This window comes from Rhodamnia argentea, chromosome 3 (assembly GCF_020921035.1).
Source record: "Rhodamnia argentea isolate NSW1041297 chromosome 3, ASM2092103v1, whole genome shotgun sequence".
NCBI lineage: Eukaryota > Viridiplantae > Streptophyta > Magnoliopsida > Myrtales > Myrtaceae > Rhodamnia > Rhodamnia argentea.
This window is the reverse complement of record NC_063152.1, coordinates 27734601-27755301: the sequence shown is the minus strand read 5'-3', so window position 1 is coordinate 27755301 and position 20701 is coordinate 27734601. Positions and strand designations below refer to the sequence as shown.

The window sequence follows — 20701 nt, the reverse complement described above, 5'->3', positions numbered from 1 at the left end:
CTTAATTGAGAATATCATGGTTGAAAAGAGACGACAGCCACCAAGTCAGTAGCCATAAGCTTTTCCTGTGGAAACAGACGACTGTAAAGCCTCTCAGCCTTGAATCTGTTTGCTCATTGAGCCAAGTCGAGCCAGTCACTTCAATGGACCTGAAACAAGTCCCCGATCGATGTGCTGAACTTGCATCTGACCGTCTTTGCCTAGTGTATTTGCTGCAAACCCCGGAAGCAGGCTACTGTGTTCGTCGGTCAAGTCCCTTAGCATGGAGGATTCTTTCTTTAGGTGGGTGGAGTGGAGGCACTTTTGAGATAATCTCCTCCAAAACAGAGGAACTTGAGGCAGTGGAAATTTGTCAGACAGGCATGTATTTTGTCACCTGTTTGTGGCAACTGGTGAAGCACGCATTTTGTCAACTTCAAATTCTAAGAAATTGGCATTTTATGAATTAGATGAGGTGTTCGGGGTGCCACCTAACCAAATGTCATGCATCCTCACGTATTTCTGAGTTCAATAATTTGTAAATGATTGATTATTCTCTTGACAGGAAGCAATTGTACTTTTCACTGATTTTACTTTGGGAAAATTTCAAATAAAAGGACCTAAAGTGGATCTTATTTAAAATAAGGGTCTGGAGTATCATCATTCTCTCAAATAAGAGCATGGAATGGACATTGTTTCAAATAAGGACTTGAAGTTGTCATATCAATCTAAAAAAAAAAAATTCTAAGTCTAATATAAGATATCATTCTTGCCACTCGACTTGGTATCGAACGAAACAACATGAACTCAAGACGAGTAATATCACATATCATCCAGAGGAATCACTATGATTCAGCAAATACCGATCCAACATGTTTGCCAATTCATCTTTTGTTAGTATGTATTGTAACGGACATTAATGAACAAAAATCCACATACGCATGAAAAGATGTTACAAGCACTATATTGGGGTTTCCCTTGGGATCATCTCTGTTAAATTTTGCTAAACAAAATCCCTCCAAAAGCAGGATGATCTAGAATGGAAAACTGATTTTCTGTTGTTACTCTTCTCCCTTAATTAGTCTTGCCAAACACAATGGCAATGATAGTAGTGGTGTTGGAGGAATTGCCATGTTTTGCGCATCTGGGGAGGAGGGCATCCATGGATCCAGGATCTGAAAATAACCAACCAAACCCCAACCCCCCAACAGGTGGAAGTATCACCTGTCTCCTCTCTGCTTAATGCTCTGACAGCCAAGTTCATGTTTGAACCACTCCCGCCTCTCGCGTATATAACATTTGCCCCTCTCTTCTCCTATGTTCCTCCTCTCTTACAATACTTTCTACCTCTGCAGGTACGCTGTCCTTCTTGCTTGCTTGCTGTCTCGTATCCGCATCTAAATAGAATCACAGCACCTTCCTTTGATCCTGGCGCAGTTTAGTGTAGCCTATTTGCTTGTTAGACAGAATGTAAGAATTTGTGACATGGTGAGATGGGACATTATCTCCACTTCTTCTCAAGTTTCCGATCCAACTCTTCTCTCTCTATCTTTGCTTGCAGTCTCTCTCACCAAATCGAAATGAGTGAAGGTGATGGAAGCCATCCAGATCGACCGGTTCCACGCCTGAATGAACGCATTCTTTCCTCCTTGTCGAGGAGATCAGTTGCTGCTCATCCTTGGCATGACCTTGAAATTGGTGTTTCCCCATCCTTTGATTGCTGAATACATTGTTATCATCTATACGATTTTGTGATGACGATGAACTCGCTAATATATTTCCTTTAATCTTCTCTCCAGGACCTGAAGCTCCCCAAATTTTCAATTGTGTAGGTTTCTATCCCAACTTACTCATGTTAATGCGAGTGCTGATTATGATAAGCTTCTACTTTGACTGTTGAAGAGGAACCAAAATGTTTTCTTTCTAGGAGTCTATTTTTCCTTATGTTTCTAACTTGGCCTACTGCAAGATGGATTGAATTTCGCTTGTTCGATCAGAAACGGAACTAGTTCCTGATAGACTTGGATAAACAATTAGTTTTTCTGAATTATGTCCTCAAACCCATAGGTCCCAGCAACAAGATTTGTGTGCTCTCTAATCTTTTTCCCTTACCTTTCTTCCTCTGACAATTAAGGTTGTTGAGATAACAAAGGGAAGCAAGGTCAAGTATGAACTTGACAAGAAGACTGGTCTCATTAAGGTATGAGTTTCGTCCAAGGCAAAATCTCTCGTAGACCTAGCCCTGCTAAGTGTCTCAGCTATGTGGAGATTGTCGTCTGCCATTTCAATTCTTAGATGTTTCTGCATCATTTTGTCCATGTTTAGTAGTTACCATTCGTGATTTGAAATTGTTGGAATTCGGATGGAGGAGAAATGACAGATGAACCTTGCCAAGAGGATCACGTTTGTCACAATTTGAGTTTATTTTCTCCTGCTTAAACAGTTACCCCTTTTGTTTCTTTAAAGCGTCATTGCTTTCCTGAATCACAGTACTATTACACGCAGGTTGACAGGATATTATACTCATCTGTAGTCTATCCTCATAACTATGGTTTCATTCCCAGAACGTTATGTGAAGACAATGATCCACTCGACGTGTTAGTTCTCATGCAGGTGATCTCTTTCACTTCTTGATTGCTGTTCAGCATATCTCCTCAGCTTGTCAAACTAGATGAAGGGCCTTCTGCTATAATAATTTTTCCTTTCGGTCATTCAATTGCAAAAGTATTACAATTTTATTTATTTTTGTGTTCATCGACTGCCGACCCCAACTAGTTTAGGATAAATGTGATGTTGATGTATTCTATTGCTAGCATTGCGATAAGAAAGGTTGGGCTGATTTGGTGAACTCATACCAGTTCACCGACAATTGCTAACAGCAAATGGAATATGGCTTTTAATTTTTGGCTTTTCCACTTTTTCTTTGTATGAACCAACATATGGCCCTTCCTCGGTAACCTTGCGAACTTGCTCTCTGAGTGAAAGGAAAAAGATGAATATTGTAAATTTGCATTACCATAGCTGACATTCTCCAAGGGAAGTCATTGGCGAAAACCCTGATTTGAGCTTCCATGGAGAGCAGATGTTGGACGCTGATATTGTGTATTTGGTTAGTCTGAATATATAGATTGCTATGAAAGCAGGACACTGTCCTCTCTAGGTTTACATTTTCAGATGATCTTTAAATGGTACGAATCACATGATGTAAAGGCAATCTAGGTTTAACTCTGATGAATGAATTCAACAGGAACCAGTCGTTCCCGGTTGCTTTCTACGCGCAAGAGCCATTGGACTGATGCCCATGATTGACCAGGTACTTCCCCCTCCTCCAAATGGGTAAAAAGGACTCTCTGAAAGAAACAGAGATGCCTGCAGTTGCTTTTGCGTAAAGATTGGGTTAACTTATTTTGGCCTTAATCCAGGGAGAAAAAGATGACAAAATAATCGCAGTCTGTGCGGATGATCCCGAATATAAGCACTATACCGACATCAAACAGCTTGCGCCTCACCGCCTTTCAGAAATACGCCGCTTCTTTGAAGATTGTATCCTTGTCACCTTTGAGATTTTCTTGTGTCTGTGATTGGAAGTCCACTGTTTTCTTTAATGATTGATTGTTACAGACAAGAAGAACGAGAACAAAGAGGTTGCTGTGAATGATTTTCTACCCTCGTCCACCGCAACTGAAGCCATTCAATATTCCATGTAAGTTCACAATCAACAGTCGATGATGTCTCAACGCAATCAAGAAACCAAATAGTTGAGCACAAATCAGCAGACTAGAACAGGGGACATCACACGATGTTTTGCGCCCCGCCCCGTTAGGCAGATTTCATGTACATATTTTCGCTTATCGAAGACTAATTTAAAGTCAATGATGCAGGGATCTTTATGCAGAATACATTCTTCACACCTTGAGGCGATAGGCAAAGTGTTGCTGCTGGTGGCCCATTCAATCTTTGGAGATGTTGCATCAATTTTTTGTTCTTGTTGTTGTTGTTGGGGGTATGAATAACTTGTAATTGACTGGTTGCTTGGACATTCTGGTCCAGTCCAGGATGTAGAGAATAAGCAAAGTAGTAGTATGCATTGTCTAAGATGGTAATAATGTATTCTTGGGACAGAGGAAGATGCTATATAATCCAGCATTGAGGTCCAATCTATCTCCGAAATCAAGAAATCAAGAAGAAGTTTTTTTATTAATTTCTTATTTATACTCGATCGATCGATGTATGTGCGTTGTTGGGTTGGAGTAAAGCTATTTTTGCAGGACAATGTATTCCTGACTGATATAACGTTAAGTGGAAAAAAGAACCAAGCAAAGAGCTAAGTTGATTTTGGTCATAAATAATTTCGATTATATTTAAAATGAATTATTTATTAAAGTCGAATCAAGATGAAAAATAAATGAGAGAAAAAAAAAATATCTCCAGTCACATTTTAAGTAGACAAAGTAAGAAAAAATCAATCAATTTTCGTCGAAAATGATTTTTTTTTTTGGTCAAAAAATAACTTCATTTCATTTCAAGTGTGTGATGCAGAATGACAACCCAAATGAGCTTAAGAATAAAAAACATCCAAAAGAGGTTGTAGGGGTCTTGAAACCCAATTTCTTCGAAAATGATTACTCGGAGAAAAAGGAGTGATTTTGAGAGCTGATGGTTTCACAGCAAAAGGAGGAGTTGGGATCAAATATTTCGAGAAGAAGTGATGCAACGCGCACGACTTCATGGTAAATCCTTAATTTTCTCGAAGAAGAAGGCGCGGAATTCTACGAATCTAATACAAAGGGAAGGAAAGGAAAGGAAAGATGCCTCTTTTATTATCTCAGTATCAAAATCCACATCATCATCATCATCATCATCATCATACGGTGCAACCATAAAAAAAAAAAAAAGGGCAGGGAACTTAGGGAATGGAAGGAAAGAAGAAGAGGACCTCGTCGGAAAGGAGGGAGGGTACGGGTAATTGCCTCTTGGTTCCTCTCTTCCGTTACTTTTCCCAGTTTTGCTCATCTCAAATTTAAGATTTTTCCCTACTCCCACTCGCCTGTACATCATATGGTAAAGCAATGGAGTTGGCGTTTGGACCTCTGTTATCCTTCCGGCCTACAAAGACGGACACCCGCGAAACTGATGGTTCTCAAGCAAGTCGCCATGGCCCGTTCAAGCTACACCATCAAGGAGGAACTCGTTCAGCGGCTTGTTGCGCCACCCAGAGAGCCCAGGTTACCTGATTCTCCCCTTCTTCTTTTGCGCATTTTGATTATCTCAGTATCTTTGGCTTACCTGTTGCTGAGCTTCTAGGTGCCAGAGCTTTCGTTGGAGAATGAGAAACACAATCTTCTAAGAGCTATCCAGGACACCCAGCGAGGTCTTGTTACCAATGCCCATCAACGTTCTGACATTGAAGAGGCTATGGCATGCTTCCCCTCTTCTCTTAAATTTAAACAAACTCTCTCTCTCTCTCTCTCTCTCTCATTTCCCCCCTTCACAAGGTTCTTAACTTTTGTAAACTAAGTCCTCGATCATCAAAGAGAAGGTTGTGTGTGATGCACTGTTCCGTATAAAACGCTGGCAGGTGAACCTAGAGTGTTACTGTTCCGGTGCACTAATTGATCTGGTGAAGTTGGATGGGACATGGCGTCTGCAGTATACATCTGCTCGTGATGTTCTCATTCTTCTTGAGTCTGCTGCTACTCTCCCTTTCTTCCAGGTAGTAAGATTGAAATTTCTACTTCCTCTTGCGATATAACATACCGTGAGCAATTCATTTCTTCCAGTTATTCTTGGTTTAGCTTCTTCTATGTGTTGCTGTGGACTGCCGTTCATATACTCCTCTTTGTTTTTAGATGAGAGCTTATGCTGGTCTTTGGAACATTTTCTTTCCTTCTGTGCATGTTAATAATCACAGCAACTAGGCTTAAACTGTATTCTCTGTAGAGATCAGGTGCATCTTTCGGATTTTATGTCCCCTGATAAATGTACATTTCTCTCACATCGTGTCCAGAATCGTTCCTACTTGGTCATTTCTAACTAAATGCGTTATTCTAGGTTGGGCAGATATTCCAAAAATTTGATTGCCTGGATCAGTCAAATGGTGGCGTCGTCTACAATGTAGTCAAATGGAGCATCCCGACCTTGCTAGAGGTAAATTTGTGCCCTTTCTACCTTCAATATTGTGTTGTCTGACTTGCTAGGAAAATGTTCATCAACTTCAAATTTTGGCAATTCCACCTTGAAACTATAGTTGTTTTCCTCTTTATGGACAATGTTATCATTTGGTATACGTTTCTATCTGAATGGTACTTTCCATACTCGATGTAATTTTGGACAATTTGATTGGAAGCTGAATCTGAGGTACGCTATAGATTATTTTTGACAAACCTTTCATGGATAAATTCTTAATGCACAAGTGCTGCAACGTTTGCTGGGATGATCTGAATGTCAGAACCAACTCTTGTGTTCCCAATTTGAAACATCGGACTATGCTTATCTTGAGTAATAAGGAGATTCCCAGAAACATTGTTGATTGGGGAAGCACCAAATCAGAAGTGGTTACGGTGTAAGGATTCGGATGTAGAAATTGCGAAGTTCATTTTTTAAAACTTGGGAGTTTGGTGAGAGGGAAGCTAAATGCTTGGATAATTCTTTATAGATGGATCAAGGTAACTTGAAAGAGAAACTGAAGAAGTCCTTAAAAAGCAGATTCTCATACTGCTTTTGCTCTAACTAACAGGAAGACAATGGTGTCACTCTGCTTGTTTCTGCAAAATTTTCCGTCCTTTCTGCTCGGAACATTTACCTTCAGTTTGAAGAGGTCAGTACTTCTTATTCTGAGAGACTCATTACTTTATTTTTTTTTTTTTCCGGGGGATGTGGGGTTTGGTTTGTTGGGGGGGGTTGGGTGTGGGAGGAGGGGGTTGTATGAGTTGGAGATGCTGCGATGAACCTGGACTTTGGTAACACAACCAATCTTTCCTCCTCCATCTCCTCTTCGTTCTATTATTTTTCTCCTTCTCCTTTGCATTCTTTTTTCTTCTCTTTCTCCCTTTCCTTTCTTCTTCTCCCTCTTTTCCTAGATTGGTTTATTGGAATGCCAGAATGTTCTATGGATGCAAAATGCTTGTTTCACCAAATATTTATGAAGCTTGTAAGGCATGTGCAGGTAACTTTGGAAAATATAAACATCAGTGGAGAGCTGCAAGCTCTAATAGCTCCCGCGCTGCTTCCACGGTCATTTTTGAGCTTGCAGGTATCTTGTTTTGCTGATTTACTATCAATCTGTTTTTTCGTCCTAGACTAGATGCATACAATTTTCAAATTTTTTTATCGTCAGTGTATGATTGCTTCCTGATTGTCATGCTTTCTGGAGAACTCGATGCAGTTTATTTGTGTTTGCCAGCATAAGCTTCAGTTAGATGACTGCATGTTTCTTTTATTGGATAAATAGATGACTGAATTGATGTCCAACCATAACATAAGTGCAAGAATCCCTGCAGCTTCTTCTTCTTCTTCTTCTTTTTTTTGTAGTCCTTGCCAATCTCAGTGCACATAAAATCTATGGATGGCTAGTTGAGAGCTGGATATGTTCAAGATTCTAAAATTTGGAATCATAGGCAGGCTCTGGCCGGGCCTGCTCGGGGCATGAACCTTTAGAGCAGGGCACAGGGTAAAACATGGGTGGGCAGGGCCTGTCCATCATGCCTGAACTTTAGGGATTTGTGTTATTTTACTTTACTACTTTATCTGAGTTTTATACTAGATTTCTATCACACATTAGATATTTTGTTATTTTGTTCTATTAGTGTTATAAATTTCAATTTCAAATTAAGGTTACTACTAAGAGTATAGACAAAAAAATAAAAAATAAAAAAAAAGGGTTGGCCAAGCTTGGAACTTTTGTGTGCCCAGGGGGCCTAAGAAATCTAGCCAAGCTCACCCATTTGTAGGTGTGCCTGAGCTGGGCCGTCGGTCACCTATCCGTTCATCAGGTCTAGCAATACCTACATGGTAGGTTCCAAGGTATGAGGTCATTCTACCATGTAACCATCCTACATCTTTGTTCTATGAGAGGAGCTTGTAGTGAGAATCTTATGAAATACTTGTCAATAAATTATACATCTCTTATTCTTTATATTTACATTAACGTATTGTCAAGTATTTCGATGACGATTTAATATTCTTCTAGTTGAACCACTAGAATCTTAGAGTTTGGAAATTCAAACGTATAAATATGGAGGTTTTGGTGGTGGTTCTACCTCTCTTTCTCGGTACTTATTTCTCTAATCCCCACGTTTCTCGGTTTTGTAACTTCTCCCTATATTGACGAATCATATGTTCTTTATCGTGTGATTTGCTGTCATGTTATGTCAAGTACCCTGGTAGCCCAGGATTATTTTGGTTGGTGAATGATCGGAAAACTAGTACAGAGCACTTTGAACCACAATTTCACAACTTTTGGGGTTGTCCCCAGAGCTTACAGAGCAAGTTTAAGGTTCCAAAAATTATGAACAAGTTGGCTATAGTGAATGTTTGATTGTCTACTCACTTTGGAACCTGCACATTTCCTGGTTACAATGGCAGTTTCTACTGACCAGGCTGCCCACGTCATGTTTCTGCATATTTTGCCACAGTAAAATTGCAAGATTTTCTCATGGGAGCTGAAGGATTTTTAAATGCAGATCTTGCAGTTTATTCGTGCTTTTAAGGCTCGGATTCCTCTAGGGAATCAAGATAGGTAATTGCACGTTACCCCAGTCCTACTCCTCGCGTGTTTCCCAGTTTGCTTACGAAAATGAGAATGTGAATCCACTTGCAGGCGGTCAGTTGGCGGATTATACTATCTTTCATATTTAGATAACAACATGCTTTTGGGGCGGGCCGTTGGCGGTGGAGGAGCTTTTGTTTTCACCAGAGCTCAACCTCTTGAGTCTTGACTAATGGGGACAACTACACTCGAACTTTGCCTAGATGATAACTATCTGCGAAGTGCTACCACAATGACAAGGTTTTATGCAGCCGATGGTGAATTTTAATTTGAAATTTATTGCCATTTCATTTCTTTTCTATCCTCGGCTCATGAATACAGAAGTAGAGCTTGAATGTACTTCCGCCATTAATGTATATTACCCAACCAGGATTCGCCTACATTGGCACTTTTTCTTAAATTTGTCTCCCTTCAGATAAATTCGGGAGTTCTCAGATGATTGCAGAGTGTTTTCCTTCTCTCTCAATCTTCCGGCTCGATGGTTGAAATGCTCATCAGATTAAAGAATTCCTACAACAATACTTCCAAAGGTTAGATGGCCACCCAAATCCAATATATCCTCTTAGAAACTGTCGCATCATTGCAGGGACCAAGGTACCCATAGCATAGGACTTCATTGCGAATCGTCTCCTCCTATGGCCTTTCAAGCTCTTTTACCGTGCAAACACTTTAAAATAGACATTAACAGCATTATGTCCGTGCCAACTCAGCATTTAATGGTTTCACCAACACAATATTGGTAGTGTAGAATTAACACACAAGAATTCAAGACAAAAAGAAAAAAAAAATAAAACTACAGCTGACGGAGAAGCTCCGTTGTTGAGATATCTCCGCAATCAAGCCCAAATAACAAGATACAAATTGTGATGACCACGCATGGAAGAACAATTTATTATAACCCTTTCCTTCCCACCAAACAATCTAAGTTCAGCATTCAAAGAGAGCAACTGCAAAATGGTACAGATAGCAACGCTGAAAAAATAGCAATATTGAGATATTGCACAACCAAAATTCAAAAATTTACAAAGACTTGATAGATTTGGCAAAATAAGAAGACTTGGACAATTAGCCGAACAACATTAGCTAAGCATACTGTCCCATCGGACCTTAAGGGCTCCATATGCTTCTACACAGGGAATAGCCTGCAGTGAGGCTCTTCCATTGATATGTCTTTCCCTAACTAGACCAAACCTCATCAAAGTGTCCGTTGCTTTATCAACTGGCATGTCAACCTGCATGGGGCTGACATCCCTAAGCCACAGGACGTGAACAATAATGCATGAATAGGAAACATGCGTACCTTCACTTTAAATGTATTATACATGAATTTCTCACATCTGTCTCCAATGCAAGGGCGAGCATTTACCTGTACTTACCACAATTGTTGGTAATATTGAAGTAAAAAATACAGAGACTTTCACATATGCATTAATTCCTTCCAAAAGCTATTCATACATACTATCAATCTGAAGGAAAGATGTCAAAGATCAACTGATTGCACATATAAGTGAGTATAATGGGATGATCCACATTTTGGAGCATGTCATAGTCGAAGGAATCTCAGGAAATGCAGCTAGTATTTCAGAGTATGGGGGCTCTACAAATTCATAAAACAGCTGCTGCGATAGGTAAAAACTTGTCGGATGTTTGTTGAAAGTTGGCTATGCATAAGCATGAGGTGTAACAAGTGTTCCATAAGCATGAGCAGACTCATTTTTCCGAGCAACAGGTTTTAGAGCTTTTCTTCCTAATTAAAAATTGCATAGTGGCTCTCGAAATAAGAGATGAAGATAAGGACAGTAGACTGCCCTCTCCAAATCACAGGCGTGAAGCAGGAAAAGGGCTGTGCGACAGCTCAAACTCTTTCAGAGTTTCAAGGAGCCTCAGATATTGAAAGGACCAGTAATAGAAGTAGCAATGCTTTTGGCAATGCTTACAGAAAACCCCCTCATGCAATCAACAATTTTACAAACAGAAAGGAAAAGAGTGAAGTCCTAATTATATAGGCATTGCACCTGATGAAGGAGGACTGGTGAATATGAACCTAGGTTTTCAAGTGATGCTGATTCAGAAGGTAAAGAAAGAGTCCTTTGGATAGCTGATTTGGTAGAGCGATTATGGTTGCACTCATCCACATGCAGCACCTGGATCTGGCACTACCAAAGCCATTCCCCATCAATCAACTCAAGTAAGTTATTTGTTTCCCTTTCTCTATATTTACATATTAGCTGATCACTCTATATCACATGCCGATTCATTCCGAACCTAGCTTTTTATTAGAAAATTGAATGAAAAAAAGAGGCTGGCAATTTCCGACATGAATAAACACTATCAAACACAATTGTTTAGCAAACACGAAAGCAACATGAATTGATACTAATTTAATATATATGAATTGTTTTGAGCATGATTAATGAAAAAATAGTGTCAACTTGACACGATTACAAAAAATGACTTTGACACTTTAACACAAAGCAACTTCGCAGGTGTTTAGTAGAACCATGTTAATGCGGCATGTACTGGGGAATTTAGATTAGTTGCTTTATGCACACTCAGTAGAACACACCAACATTAAAGGGAGAGAGAGAAAACCTGGTCTTGGTTTGCTTCTAGTAGGATTGCATAGGCCAAAATAGCTTCCTTGTACTGCACGCAGAAATCAAAGATGGTAAATTATGTAATGTAAAATAAGTATTCTTATTTCACTATTTAAATGCTTTGCATTGCTGTAGTGCTGATATGAATGATTTGAAAACCTGACAAAATTTGTAAAGTAATCCAGAAGGGGACAGTATTAATTCGGCTTACTCCCAATTCCACGGAGCCAGCTACTGATCAGTTTAATATTATTTTCTGTCCAACAAACCTATCCAGGCTGATTTCTGAGACAATTGTATTTACTCCCTTTATTGCGTTAAGTCCTTTAAAAAGAATGTGTTCATGTACTTGAAGACCAAGTGGCATAGTTAATGGCAAAAAGTTGAAGATTCGATTGCCTAAAAACTGAAGCCATTTGTCCATAGTTCCATGATGATAGGCTAATCTCATGCCTCGAAAGCAAAAAGATATCTTCTTACCTGTTGCTGTTCGGAAGCATCCAAAAGAAAATGAACCGAGCCAAATCCACTTGCTAGAGTTTTCTCGTAAAGAGTCTTGTTTACCAATAACTGTAATAACAGATCATTAAAAGTATCATTAGTATGATCTCAACTAACCGTAACAGTAAAAAAGCATGCTTCTGTAGTCAACTCATCACATAAAAGTAAGTTATATTTGCTTACTTGATACCTATCTCGTGTCTGCTTGTAACCCAGCACTACACGAATCAGAAATATAACAAGGGCGCTAATGGCAATTGCATCCAGAAATATTGCTGACCTACATTAGTTTTAGTGGAAAAATTGAGTATTCTGCAAAGGAGATATTAAAGTCAAAAATTGGAAAATTCTGAAATACTCATCATAGAGACAAAAGTTTAATCCCGAAACAACATTGACGTTATTTCGAAATAAAGAACTCAGAATGGAAGGGTTTGCTTTGACCATTAAGAGTAGGTAACTAATCTTCTTCCTTGAATCCTCTTGTTCCCTTTCAGTCCCCTAATCTTCTTTTTTTCTTTGCTCCACTATACCACACAGCCAAGCCAAGCCAAGCCAGTCAAGATTTTCAAGAATAGGCCGAAGCTCCTTTAATACTTTGTGTTGGTTTCGATTTAACATAATATTTCTTGCTGCCATTTACTATGTATTATGAACGACAAAATTTGCATAATATTAGTAGAGTTTCACTAATTGCATTTCACCTCCATCTTAGTCAATGACCCAAAGGCTTTCATTACACTATATAACCAACCTTAATAGTCAAATTTTGCATCTAATCTCTGCGGTCTAATTTTGCCGTTGATCTTCCAGGGAAACTGGACTTCCTATGGTGTCTCTTTAACTACATGTACTGTTACACAGAGGACAACAAACCATCAGTGCTTTAGATGGAAAAATTCAAAAATCCAATTGAACTGATATTGAGGGAAACACAGTGGAATATGTTAATATTTGCATCAGTATGTGTCTTGAGATTCTGCAGTCCATCCACCACAGAAACGAAAAGGCACAGCAGTTTCCAAAGCATAGTGAAAGACTTCCATCTTTTTCATTTTGTCTCATCAAAGATCATGGGATGATGGACAAAGCCCAGTTAAAAAGAATACCCCTAAAGCTTGATAATTGTCATCTTTAAATAGGCATAGAAACTTTGGGCCAAAAAGGAAAAAGAATAGTAATAGAAATTCCATATAACCAATCTATAGGACAATCTGCATGCAATATGATAAGACAACTGAAAGGCTCAGAAGCAATAAAAATCTCATTAGTAATTGTTAAAATCTAAGCCCATAGCTACAAAACAGTCCAACCTTGAGAAATGTAGCACTTAAAAAGTTGATCAGTGTTTTTTTTTGCTTCCCTTATTTCCAAGATGGCTAGTGTCCTTATCCACTATTCGTTAAGTTCTGATGCATAAACATCATTTTTTATTTGCGTACGAACTCTGAAACCAGTTGATTCATGAACTTCTATTCTTCCAACGAATTTCATCCATTCCATCCCAAACCCAGACTAGAACTTCAGTGCCATCTTATATCATATAATGCACATCTCTCACACTTTATCTCTTCCCCAGCAAGACCTCCTGGACTCTTCTACACAAAAAGCTGGTTTCAGTTCATGTTGCAAGGGCATCTTTGCTGCTTAAACTCTCAAGGAAACTTAAAAAGAGAAATCTCTAAGGATAATGCAATTTTAGAAGTACAACTGCCATCATACATAGTAGAAAAGCATCAGCTCGAGACTTTAGTTGGAGAAGAAAACATATAAAATACGATCTGCCATTTTAATAGAAGACTACCGGGTGCCCAAAATATAGTGTGTAGGTTCTATCCTACGTGCAACGTCCTATCTTCTGAAAGGAGGATGCTCAAAAACAGGCGAAGAATTGTGCAAAGGCAGGAATTCCATACGGTGAGGATACTATATCTTCAAATTTGTAGTTTATGATGTAGGCCAGAAGTCCCAATACTGTGGCAATGTCCAAGCGCACCTACAAATTAAGTGTATATCTGATCAATAGCCTGATATGGGACAAAACCTGATATTGGACAATGCTGTTATGTCACAACTGACTCATATGATCAAGGAACACATGTCTATACAAACTACTCACTAATTCACAAAAATTCTAACGTTTGTAGTCAGGTGTAACGCCTTTCCATGTCCAAGAGTCACAAGTGCTAGGTTTAGCGTTCAACTAGGAAAAAGAAAGCCATGTGAAGGTAATGGCAGATAGCACAAGTTCGGTAATGGCAGATAGCACAAGTTCTTTAGGAGGAGCTAACGATCTGACAGCAGGGGATATGCTGTGCCGAAAGCAGGCGCTCTCAAGAGCCCTTCTATTGCATAACTCTCCCATCCATTACTGACTGAGACTGGGCAGCAACAACACCCTGCGGGAAGAACAGTCAACGCCCCCCCACACACCGCCAGTACCTTAACCAGTTATGATTATATATGTAATAATCCGGCAAAGGGTCTGATAACTGGAAAAAAGGACAGTGTTGTTACCCTACAGCAATTGGTGGCATATCAGTTCCTGGAATCATTGGAGGGAAAATTGTGATTGAAAAATCAGATTTATAAAGAATGTTGCTGCTTGGACATCTAGACTATGGGTGATTGGTACCAGGACATGTCAATTTCAAGGCTAGAACCCAGGACGGACCCTGGAGGTATTGGCTACACTTGATATGCAACTGGCCTGGATATGAGCAATGCAAAGTAACCTACAACATCTGTGACCTGATTTTCACAAGAGAGACTCTACTCAGGAATTGGGCGATTCATTTCCGAGGCTAGAATTGGGAACTGAATCAATTACACTTGGCTGATTTCAGGTCGGTTTCCAGTACTACTTGAGAACCAGGTTTCTTTTGTGAAAATTAGGTCATAGATGTCATACATTAGTTTATGTAGATGTTGTCAAGTAAGCTCTTGCTTTCCTTTTTCCTTTTTTTTTTTTTTTCCAAATAAGGTGTAAGACTGGTTCGAGATTGGTTACAGCCTAGAACCAGCTTGGTTGGTCAGTCCAAGGTTACATAGATGGTTCTAACATAAGAGCCAGGAGTCAAACCAGATGAAGGCCAGTTCCATGGTTTCAGTATTGAGAACTGGACCGGTTTTTCTGGGGACCAACCTGAAACTAGACTTGATCAGGATGGTTCTAGCCAATTCTTGTCTTGAAGTGGACTTGGTGCACACCGCTAATCCGAACTCTCTAACTAATATCAAGAATATAGGGTGACAACCCATAACATGTAGTTAACAGCAAGCCAGAATTGAAGTCCTATAGCAATTGGTAACTCTTTTATGTGTGCACAAACCACCTATAAGTAAGCAATTATCAGGAGTATCAAATAATAGATTTGGAACTTGTATGCTCTTATTTCGGCAAAACTCAACATCATTCCTAAATATTAAAAGATTATTATGAGCGTCAATATCGAGCAACTTAACACTATTTAATGAGTATTGGGATTTAAGGTCTTCTTATCCAGTGGATATCCATCCTTTGTACCTTGCTTTATTTTAATATATTAACCATGAAAGTTTTGTTCTTATCATTATAATTAACCGTAGAAGTTACTTGAAATGGTGTAAAACTGGTAGGGAATTTTGGTTTTGGCAATTAAACAAGAAGCCGTGGATGATGTGAATGGAGTAATTTACATAGATCACTTTCTTTAGATCTACTTCACTTAAGGAAGAACTAAATTTAGAGAAATTAAAAGAAGTTCATTGGAGACATGATGAGAGCAGATCTTCTACATACCGTGTCTATGATACGGAATGATAGCCTTTTGTGAGGAAAGACGACCTAGTCAATTGCAAAAAATGAAGCGAATTCAATTCTAGAAGTTCAGAACTTATTGATTCATGTGGAAATATTAAGTAAACGACAAACATGGTAATGTCGAGAATAAAAAGTATTTACCGGCAAATCTGGAATAGGGATTCTCTCATAGATCTTTACTTGCAATGATTTGAACTCAGATTCACCTTGCACATCACTATCATTCGCTTCTTCAGTGTAGAGCAATACCAACTCCTGGAAGGCTGCTTCCTAATAAAGACAGTAGAAAATGACAAATAGGGAAAAGCTTGGTTACATGATAAAACAAGGCTGCTTCCTAATAAAGACAGTAGAGCATGGCAAATAGGGAAAAGCTTGGTTACGTTATAGTATAAACCACCTAATAGTGCACATAGTCGTCCATTAGTACAGCCATACCACAGGGAAATCAGACCAAAGATGAGAACACATTCAAATGGGATTTTTTCAAGATACAAAAATGGTTAACTCTACCTTACCCAAAAAAAAAAAAAAATGGTTAACTCTAACCTTAAATGCAGGGCACTATAGCCTTATTGTTTTTGTTCACCAAAACCTACTCAAAATCAAGCGGGTCATGCCATAGATTTTAGAAGAAATCTCTTTTGGTTGTAGGGGAAGAAATACACTAAGCAGAAGATCAGTGAACAGAGTCTGGCTTGCCCCACAATTTGCGAATAAAACAAGGGAAGTTAGCAGCTCAACTTGCATTTAAAAATAGGGCAGAATAAAAATTACCAAAATGAACTTGGTGTGGTTTGGTTTGGTAAGCTGTATTAATGCAGTTTATTTATGTTGGTGTCCAACAGAATGAAAAAGGATCGTGCTCACCTCCACTTTCAACAGTACAAAGTGTTTATTAACCTAATCGACAACCTAAAACTTAAAAGGATAGATCAATGAAAGTTTTAAGATGTTAAAAAAGAAGTACATGTCATGCAGAAGAATACCTGAAGGGTAGATTGCGAGAGGAGAATGGAAACTCCGGTCTTCAACACTTCCCAAGCATTGTTTGCCCAAGATTTCTCCGTAACTGGCCTCCATATGTCACTAAGTGAAATCCTGGATATGGAGACTGGTCTGGATGAACATAAACAGTTAATCTATTAGGTTAAACAAAATGCTTTCTAGTATCAAAATTTCATCAATAAATATTGAAGGATTTTATCAACAAAAGGAAGAAAACTGAAATTGAGTTCACAAACCTTAAATAAGGTTCAGATTCATTGTTATCACCCTTGAACTCGTATGGGGTTTCTGGCATTGGTGGCACAAGTCCAGTCCATGTAAGCAAATTCCTTAAAAGCCTTCCACGAGGTCCAGTTGACGATAAGATGCCTTCATAACGCGTCACTGCCTTTTGGGCTGCAAGCCAGATAGGGAGCTCCTGATTTAACTGCGATCCTACTTCAAAGGTACCATCAAGCATCTCTGGAAAATCTGAGTTCTGCAAGTCAGAAGCCTCTAAAACCCACTGCTTAAACTTCTTTGTCCAATCACTGATTTCTTCAGTTGAATAAGAATCTTTCAGTTTCTGTTTAACACAATAAAATTAAGCCTTATTCTCTAAAGGGAGAAAAGCAGATGATGCTTATGTTAAGGGCAATTCGTATTCAGATATTGTCCTTTCTTTCTGTTAGGAAGTACATCTTGACACAAGTAAAAACGTGATTTTAACTTCATCTCTTTTGCATTTTGAAGCAAGTTCCTAGAGAAGAATTGCATTATGTGGACTTTACACATTACTAAGAGAATCACATTTCTTAAATTGCAGAACCCAAAGGGCAAGCCTCAAAAAACCTTCGAGTATGTTTGGTTCACAAAATTACAAACCATCATTTTCTCTTTTCATGGGAAATAATATAGTACAGAGTGTGCTTGTGACACACTAAGGAAATTTAGATTTTTCAGCACAAAAAATTCAATATATATATTATATTTATTTTGCAACAAATGAAATGCTGTCTTTGTTTTTTTTTTTTGGTAAGGTAAGTATGTATAGACTTTTCAAAAAATGCTGTCATTGTTCAAAACAGCTGTTTTGAAGTATTTTGTCAACTAACAGAAATCTTCTAAAATTATCATTTCAATTATAATCGCTTAAAAAAACATCGTTATCATATTTCGAAACAGCTTCCATGGATACGTAACAAGCTTATCCATGGAAAAAGAAATCTACACTCATATGGGGCCAAAAGATTCCTATCAAATTAGTTTTGCTCTTGAACTTCCATCTCCACAATTCTCCTTTCATCTTTTGAAATTTCAAACCTTCACTCTATATTCTTGCTATCCAAAAAGTTCTTTAGATTTTATTGTTCTGTAGAAAAAAGAATTCCAGAATGAAAAGCATGTTTCTACTGAACTAAACAAATACAGTCTACACTTATATCTACAAGCATTCGGTAATTACAAAGAAAAGATGAGGCCCTTGGGTGTAAAAACATGCTGCAGAGAAAAGAATGACCTCAATCACCCACGCCCCAAGCTTCCCCAATGGTTTTGATATGGTAACGAGAATTCCTTGCAGAAGTTTGGACTGTATGTAATCCAATTTTTCAACTAACAGTAGGCCCTTCTGCCTCTCAGTTGCATAACCCCGCCTGCATGATACGAGGTGATAATGATAGACTGGAAAGAAAATGTAAGCCAATAGCAAGTCATCTATGTAGATTCACTGAAGAGATCGCAAATGAGAAAGACAGCATCTTCATATAGCTCACTGCTGCAGAGAAGTTACAAATTTTTCCCACAACTAAGGTAAAGATCCATTGACTGAAAAGAATATCCAACTGATGTCCTTAGTTAGAACAATTAGACAGATCAACAAATAAAATTTTACTGTCAGTATATTAGTAAAGAAGGTCTGTAAGACATCCAAACACCTTCTTATTTACTGGACTGTATTAATATAAAGCAATTAGCAGTACAATCTGAGTTTAATGATTCTACACTGGCAGAGTAAAAATCTAAATAACTCGAGATATAGTGGCAGAGCTCAGAAATGGAAACCCAACTTAATAGAAGTATAGCCAAACTTCTTGGTTGCTTTAGCTGTAAGGGAAACTAGCCTCTTATCCCACTAAGTGGGATCAGCAACACACACTCTGTAGTTATAGTTATGCGTTTAGCATTACCAATGTATGTTGTATCGGGTTCCCACAGTCCCAATTTGCCCAAGTGTTTGTTTGTAAGAACAGAGCATGCACTCTCATCTGAGCAGCTTCTTCACACACTTGATAAGCTGACATGTAGCAGGCACTCTAGTACATGATGAGTCAAAGGAAAATAATGCAACAGTGGATTGCGTTGCGACAAGGTTATTTGAATGAAAATTGTCCAACAGAAGTACATCTTTTCAGTTGGCATTTCCGAAATTGGTGAAGTATCAAACTTCAAACACCTTTGGGATATGTTTACCTGTATATTATAGCATTGGCCTTTGAAGCTCTCTTCCAGTCAACATATATGGGCAACGTAAGAAGATAGTCGGTATTCAATGCGGATGTCAACATTAAATCGCTAGCCGATAGTTCTTCAAACTGTGCATTAGAGAGAAGTTGCATGAAAGCCCGCTGGAAACGAGTGGCCACAGCAACTCTAACAAAAATGGCCGTTGTGAGTCAGATTTTCCTGAGCATGAACTGGAATAGCAAATTAATGGTGACTCAATGAGATACTTAATTCACTTGAATTTTGAAGCATGTTTGCCGCTTTATGGCATCATTACTAACCTGGATGGATCACCACTGCATTTCCTCCTATTGTTTCCAGAAGAACCAACCAGTTTCTTCAACATAGTAGCGGACACTAGAGGAAACTGCTCCTCAACTTCTATCTTACCTTCCGCTCCATTCGAGGTCGCGTCAGACTTCATCTTATCGGCGACGTGCTCACCGTGCCTCCCATCAACCGTTTCCTCCTTTTCCGTGAAACCCGAAATGATGGAATAATCAGCCCGCATGTCTTCCAAAACCACTTTATGTTCAGCATGAATAATGGCGTCCAAACACCTAAACGAGTGAGGAACTACCATCAAGTTTTTCGCGATACAGTGCGGACGTTGAAGATGAGGAGTAGAGAGGAAGTCTTACCGAGATACATTGAGAAATTGAAGGGCTTCATCCTGATTGTCGAACGCGGTCATCAAAATGGCGTCCAAAAGCTGTGCCTTAGTGACAGGGATGAACTTTTGCCGGGGCGCATGGACAACCCGCTCTGGTTTCTCATCGTCATCGACCTCATCATGCTTTTCTGATGATGATGAGGACTCCATCTCAATCGGCAATTCGTGGCATTTGAGAAGGAGGTGAAGGGGACGATCAGGAAGCGTCGGATGAGTAGACATCCTCGGCAAACGGCCGGACCGCGAAGAGGGAGATGCCGGCGAACAATGCGATGGTACAACGATGCCGGTTAAGCTTTGACATGATAACATGAGAGACGACGACGGGGGATTGATTCCCACCTCACACTGCGACCCTGTTTCTCTTTGGAAAATGGTTGTGTCTCTTGTCTTGATATCTGTGCCGGCGAGATTATTTGATTATATAATACACTCCTTGTATTTTTCCAAATATACAAATTGAAGACTCCTCCTTTTGACTCTTGTATTTTCTTTTCTCACTTGACAATTCAATTGGAAAAAAAATTCAAAAAAAGAGCTGGAAGTAGGCACAATTGTTTCAAATAAGGGTATGATCTCGTCGGCCAACCAGCCACTCAAATATTCGGACCAATCAAGGGCATTTTCGTCAAAATTTATTTTAACTTAATTTTTAAATAAATTAAGAAATAAAAAACTAAAAATTAAAATACAAAAAAAAAAAAAGAACCATAGGCGAGAGGGTCGTGGACGCCGCCCCACCGCCGATTAGAGGCGAGGGCCCGCCGGCCCTCACTAGAGCCTAGAGAGGGCCGCGATCCTCTCCTAGATCCGGATGAGAGCCGCTGCCCTTGGCCGGACCCTAGTGAGGGTGGGTGGCCCTCGTCTCCGGTTGGCGTGGTTGCCAATAG

At 39.1% G+C, this 20701-nt stretch overlaps 3 protein-coding genes across 5 annotated transcripts; 2 read left to right on the top strand and 1 right to left on the bottom strand.

Moving 5' to 3' along the window:
• Positions 1–1111: 1111 nt before the first annotated feature.
• LOC115753534 (soluble inorganic pyrophosphatase 3) lies at positions 1112–4149 on the top strand. Of its 2 annotated transcripts, none has more exons than XM_030692175.2 (9): positions 1112–1334; positions 1541–1677; positions 1779–1807; positions 2114–2179; positions 2485–2592; positions 3227–3292; positions 3402–3522; positions 3601–3682; positions 3861–4149. In XM_030692175.2, the coding sequence occupies exons 1-9, from the start codon at positions 1297–1299 to the stop codon at positions 3901–3903; spliced, it is 690 nt and encodes a 229-aa protein (XP_030548035.1). In that variant the 5' UTR covers positions 1112–1296; the 3' UTR covers positions 3904–4149. The 2 variants fall into 2 exon arrangements, with proteins under 2 accessions (XP_030548035.1, XP_030548037.1); XM_030692177.2 differs by lacking the exon at positions 1112–1334 and adding an exon at positions 1431–1449.
• Positions 4150–4917: 768 nt separating this feature from the next.
• On the top strand, positions 4918–9182 carry LOC115753531 (probable plastid-lipid-associated protein 10, chloroplastic). 2 transcript variants are annotated; one of them, XM_030692172.2, is made up of 9 exons: positions 4918–4935; positions 5047–5204; positions 5284–5397; positions 5558–5692; positions 6031–6126; positions 6716–6796; positions 7145–7231; positions 8661–8716; positions 8798–9182. In XM_030692172.2, exons 2-9 carry the CDS (start codon positions 5049–5051, stop codon positions 8913–8915), a joined length of 843 nt encoding a protein of 280 aa, XP_030548032.1. In that variant the 5' UTR covers positions 4918–4935; positions 5047–5048; the 3' UTR covers positions 8916–9182. The 2 variants fall into 2 exon arrangements, with proteins under 2 accessions (XP_030548032.1, XP_030548033.1); XM_030692173.2 differs by lacking the exon at positions 4918–4935 and having other exon boundaries at positions 5033–5204; positions 5293–5397.
• A 218-nt stretch (positions 9183–9400) lies between these two features.
• On the bottom strand, positions 9401–20218 carry LOC115753521. Its single transcript, XM_048276707.1, has 15 exons — positions 19780–20218; positions 19420–19698; positions 19106–19285; positions 18153–18288; positions 16891–17219; positions 16636–16765; positions 15788–15916; positions 15626–15670; positions 13761–13840; positions 12028–12124; positions 11824–11913; positions 11339–11392; positions 10047–10112; positions 9825–9978; positions 9401–9651 (listed from the first exon to the last, which is right to left on the bottom strand). The coding sequence occupies exons 1-14, from the start codon at positions 20121–20123 to the stop codon at positions 9826–9828; spliced, it is 2112 nt and encodes a 703-aa protein (XP_048132664.1). The 5' UTR covers positions 20124–20218; the 3' UTR covers positions 9401–9651; position 9825.
• Positions 20219–20701: the final 483 nt, after the last annotated feature.

Coding starts and splice junctions, on each gene's coding strand:
- LOC115753534 (XM_030692175.2), top strand. CDS start 1,297: ATGTTCCTCCTCTCTTACAATACTTTCTACCTCTGCAG. Junction 1,678..1,778: donor TTGGCATGACCTTGAAATTG/GTGTTTCCCCAT, acceptor TCTTCTCTCCAG/GACCTGAAGCTCCCCAAATT. Junction 3,683..3,860: donor GAAGCCATTCAATATTCCAT/GTAAGTTCACAA, acceptor TCAATGATGCAG/GGATCTTTATGCAGAATACA.
- LOC115753531 (XM_030692172.2), top strand. CDS start 5,049: ATGGAGTTGGCGTTTGGACCTCTGTTATCCTTCCGGCCTACAAAGACG. Junction 5,693..6,030: donor CTACTCTCCCTTTCTTCCAG/GTAGTAAGATTG, acceptor GCGTTATTCTAG/GTTGGGCAGATATTCCAAAA. Junction 8,717..8,797: donor CCTCTAGGGAATCAAGATAG/GTAATTGCACGT, acceptor ATCCACTTGCAG/GCGGTCAGTTGGCGGATTAT.
- LOC115753521 (XM_048276707.1), bottom strand. CDS start 20,123: ATGTTATCATGTCAAAGCTTAACCGGCATCGTTGTACCATCGCATTGT. Junction 17,220..18,152: donor TTGGGGCGTGGGTGATTGAG/GTCATTCTTTTC, acceptor TGTGTTAAACAG/AAACTGAAAGATTCTTATTC. Junction 15,671..15,787: donor TCCCTATTCCAGATTTGCCG/GTAAATACTTTT, acceptor GCAATTGACTAG/GTCGTCTTTCCTCACAAAAG.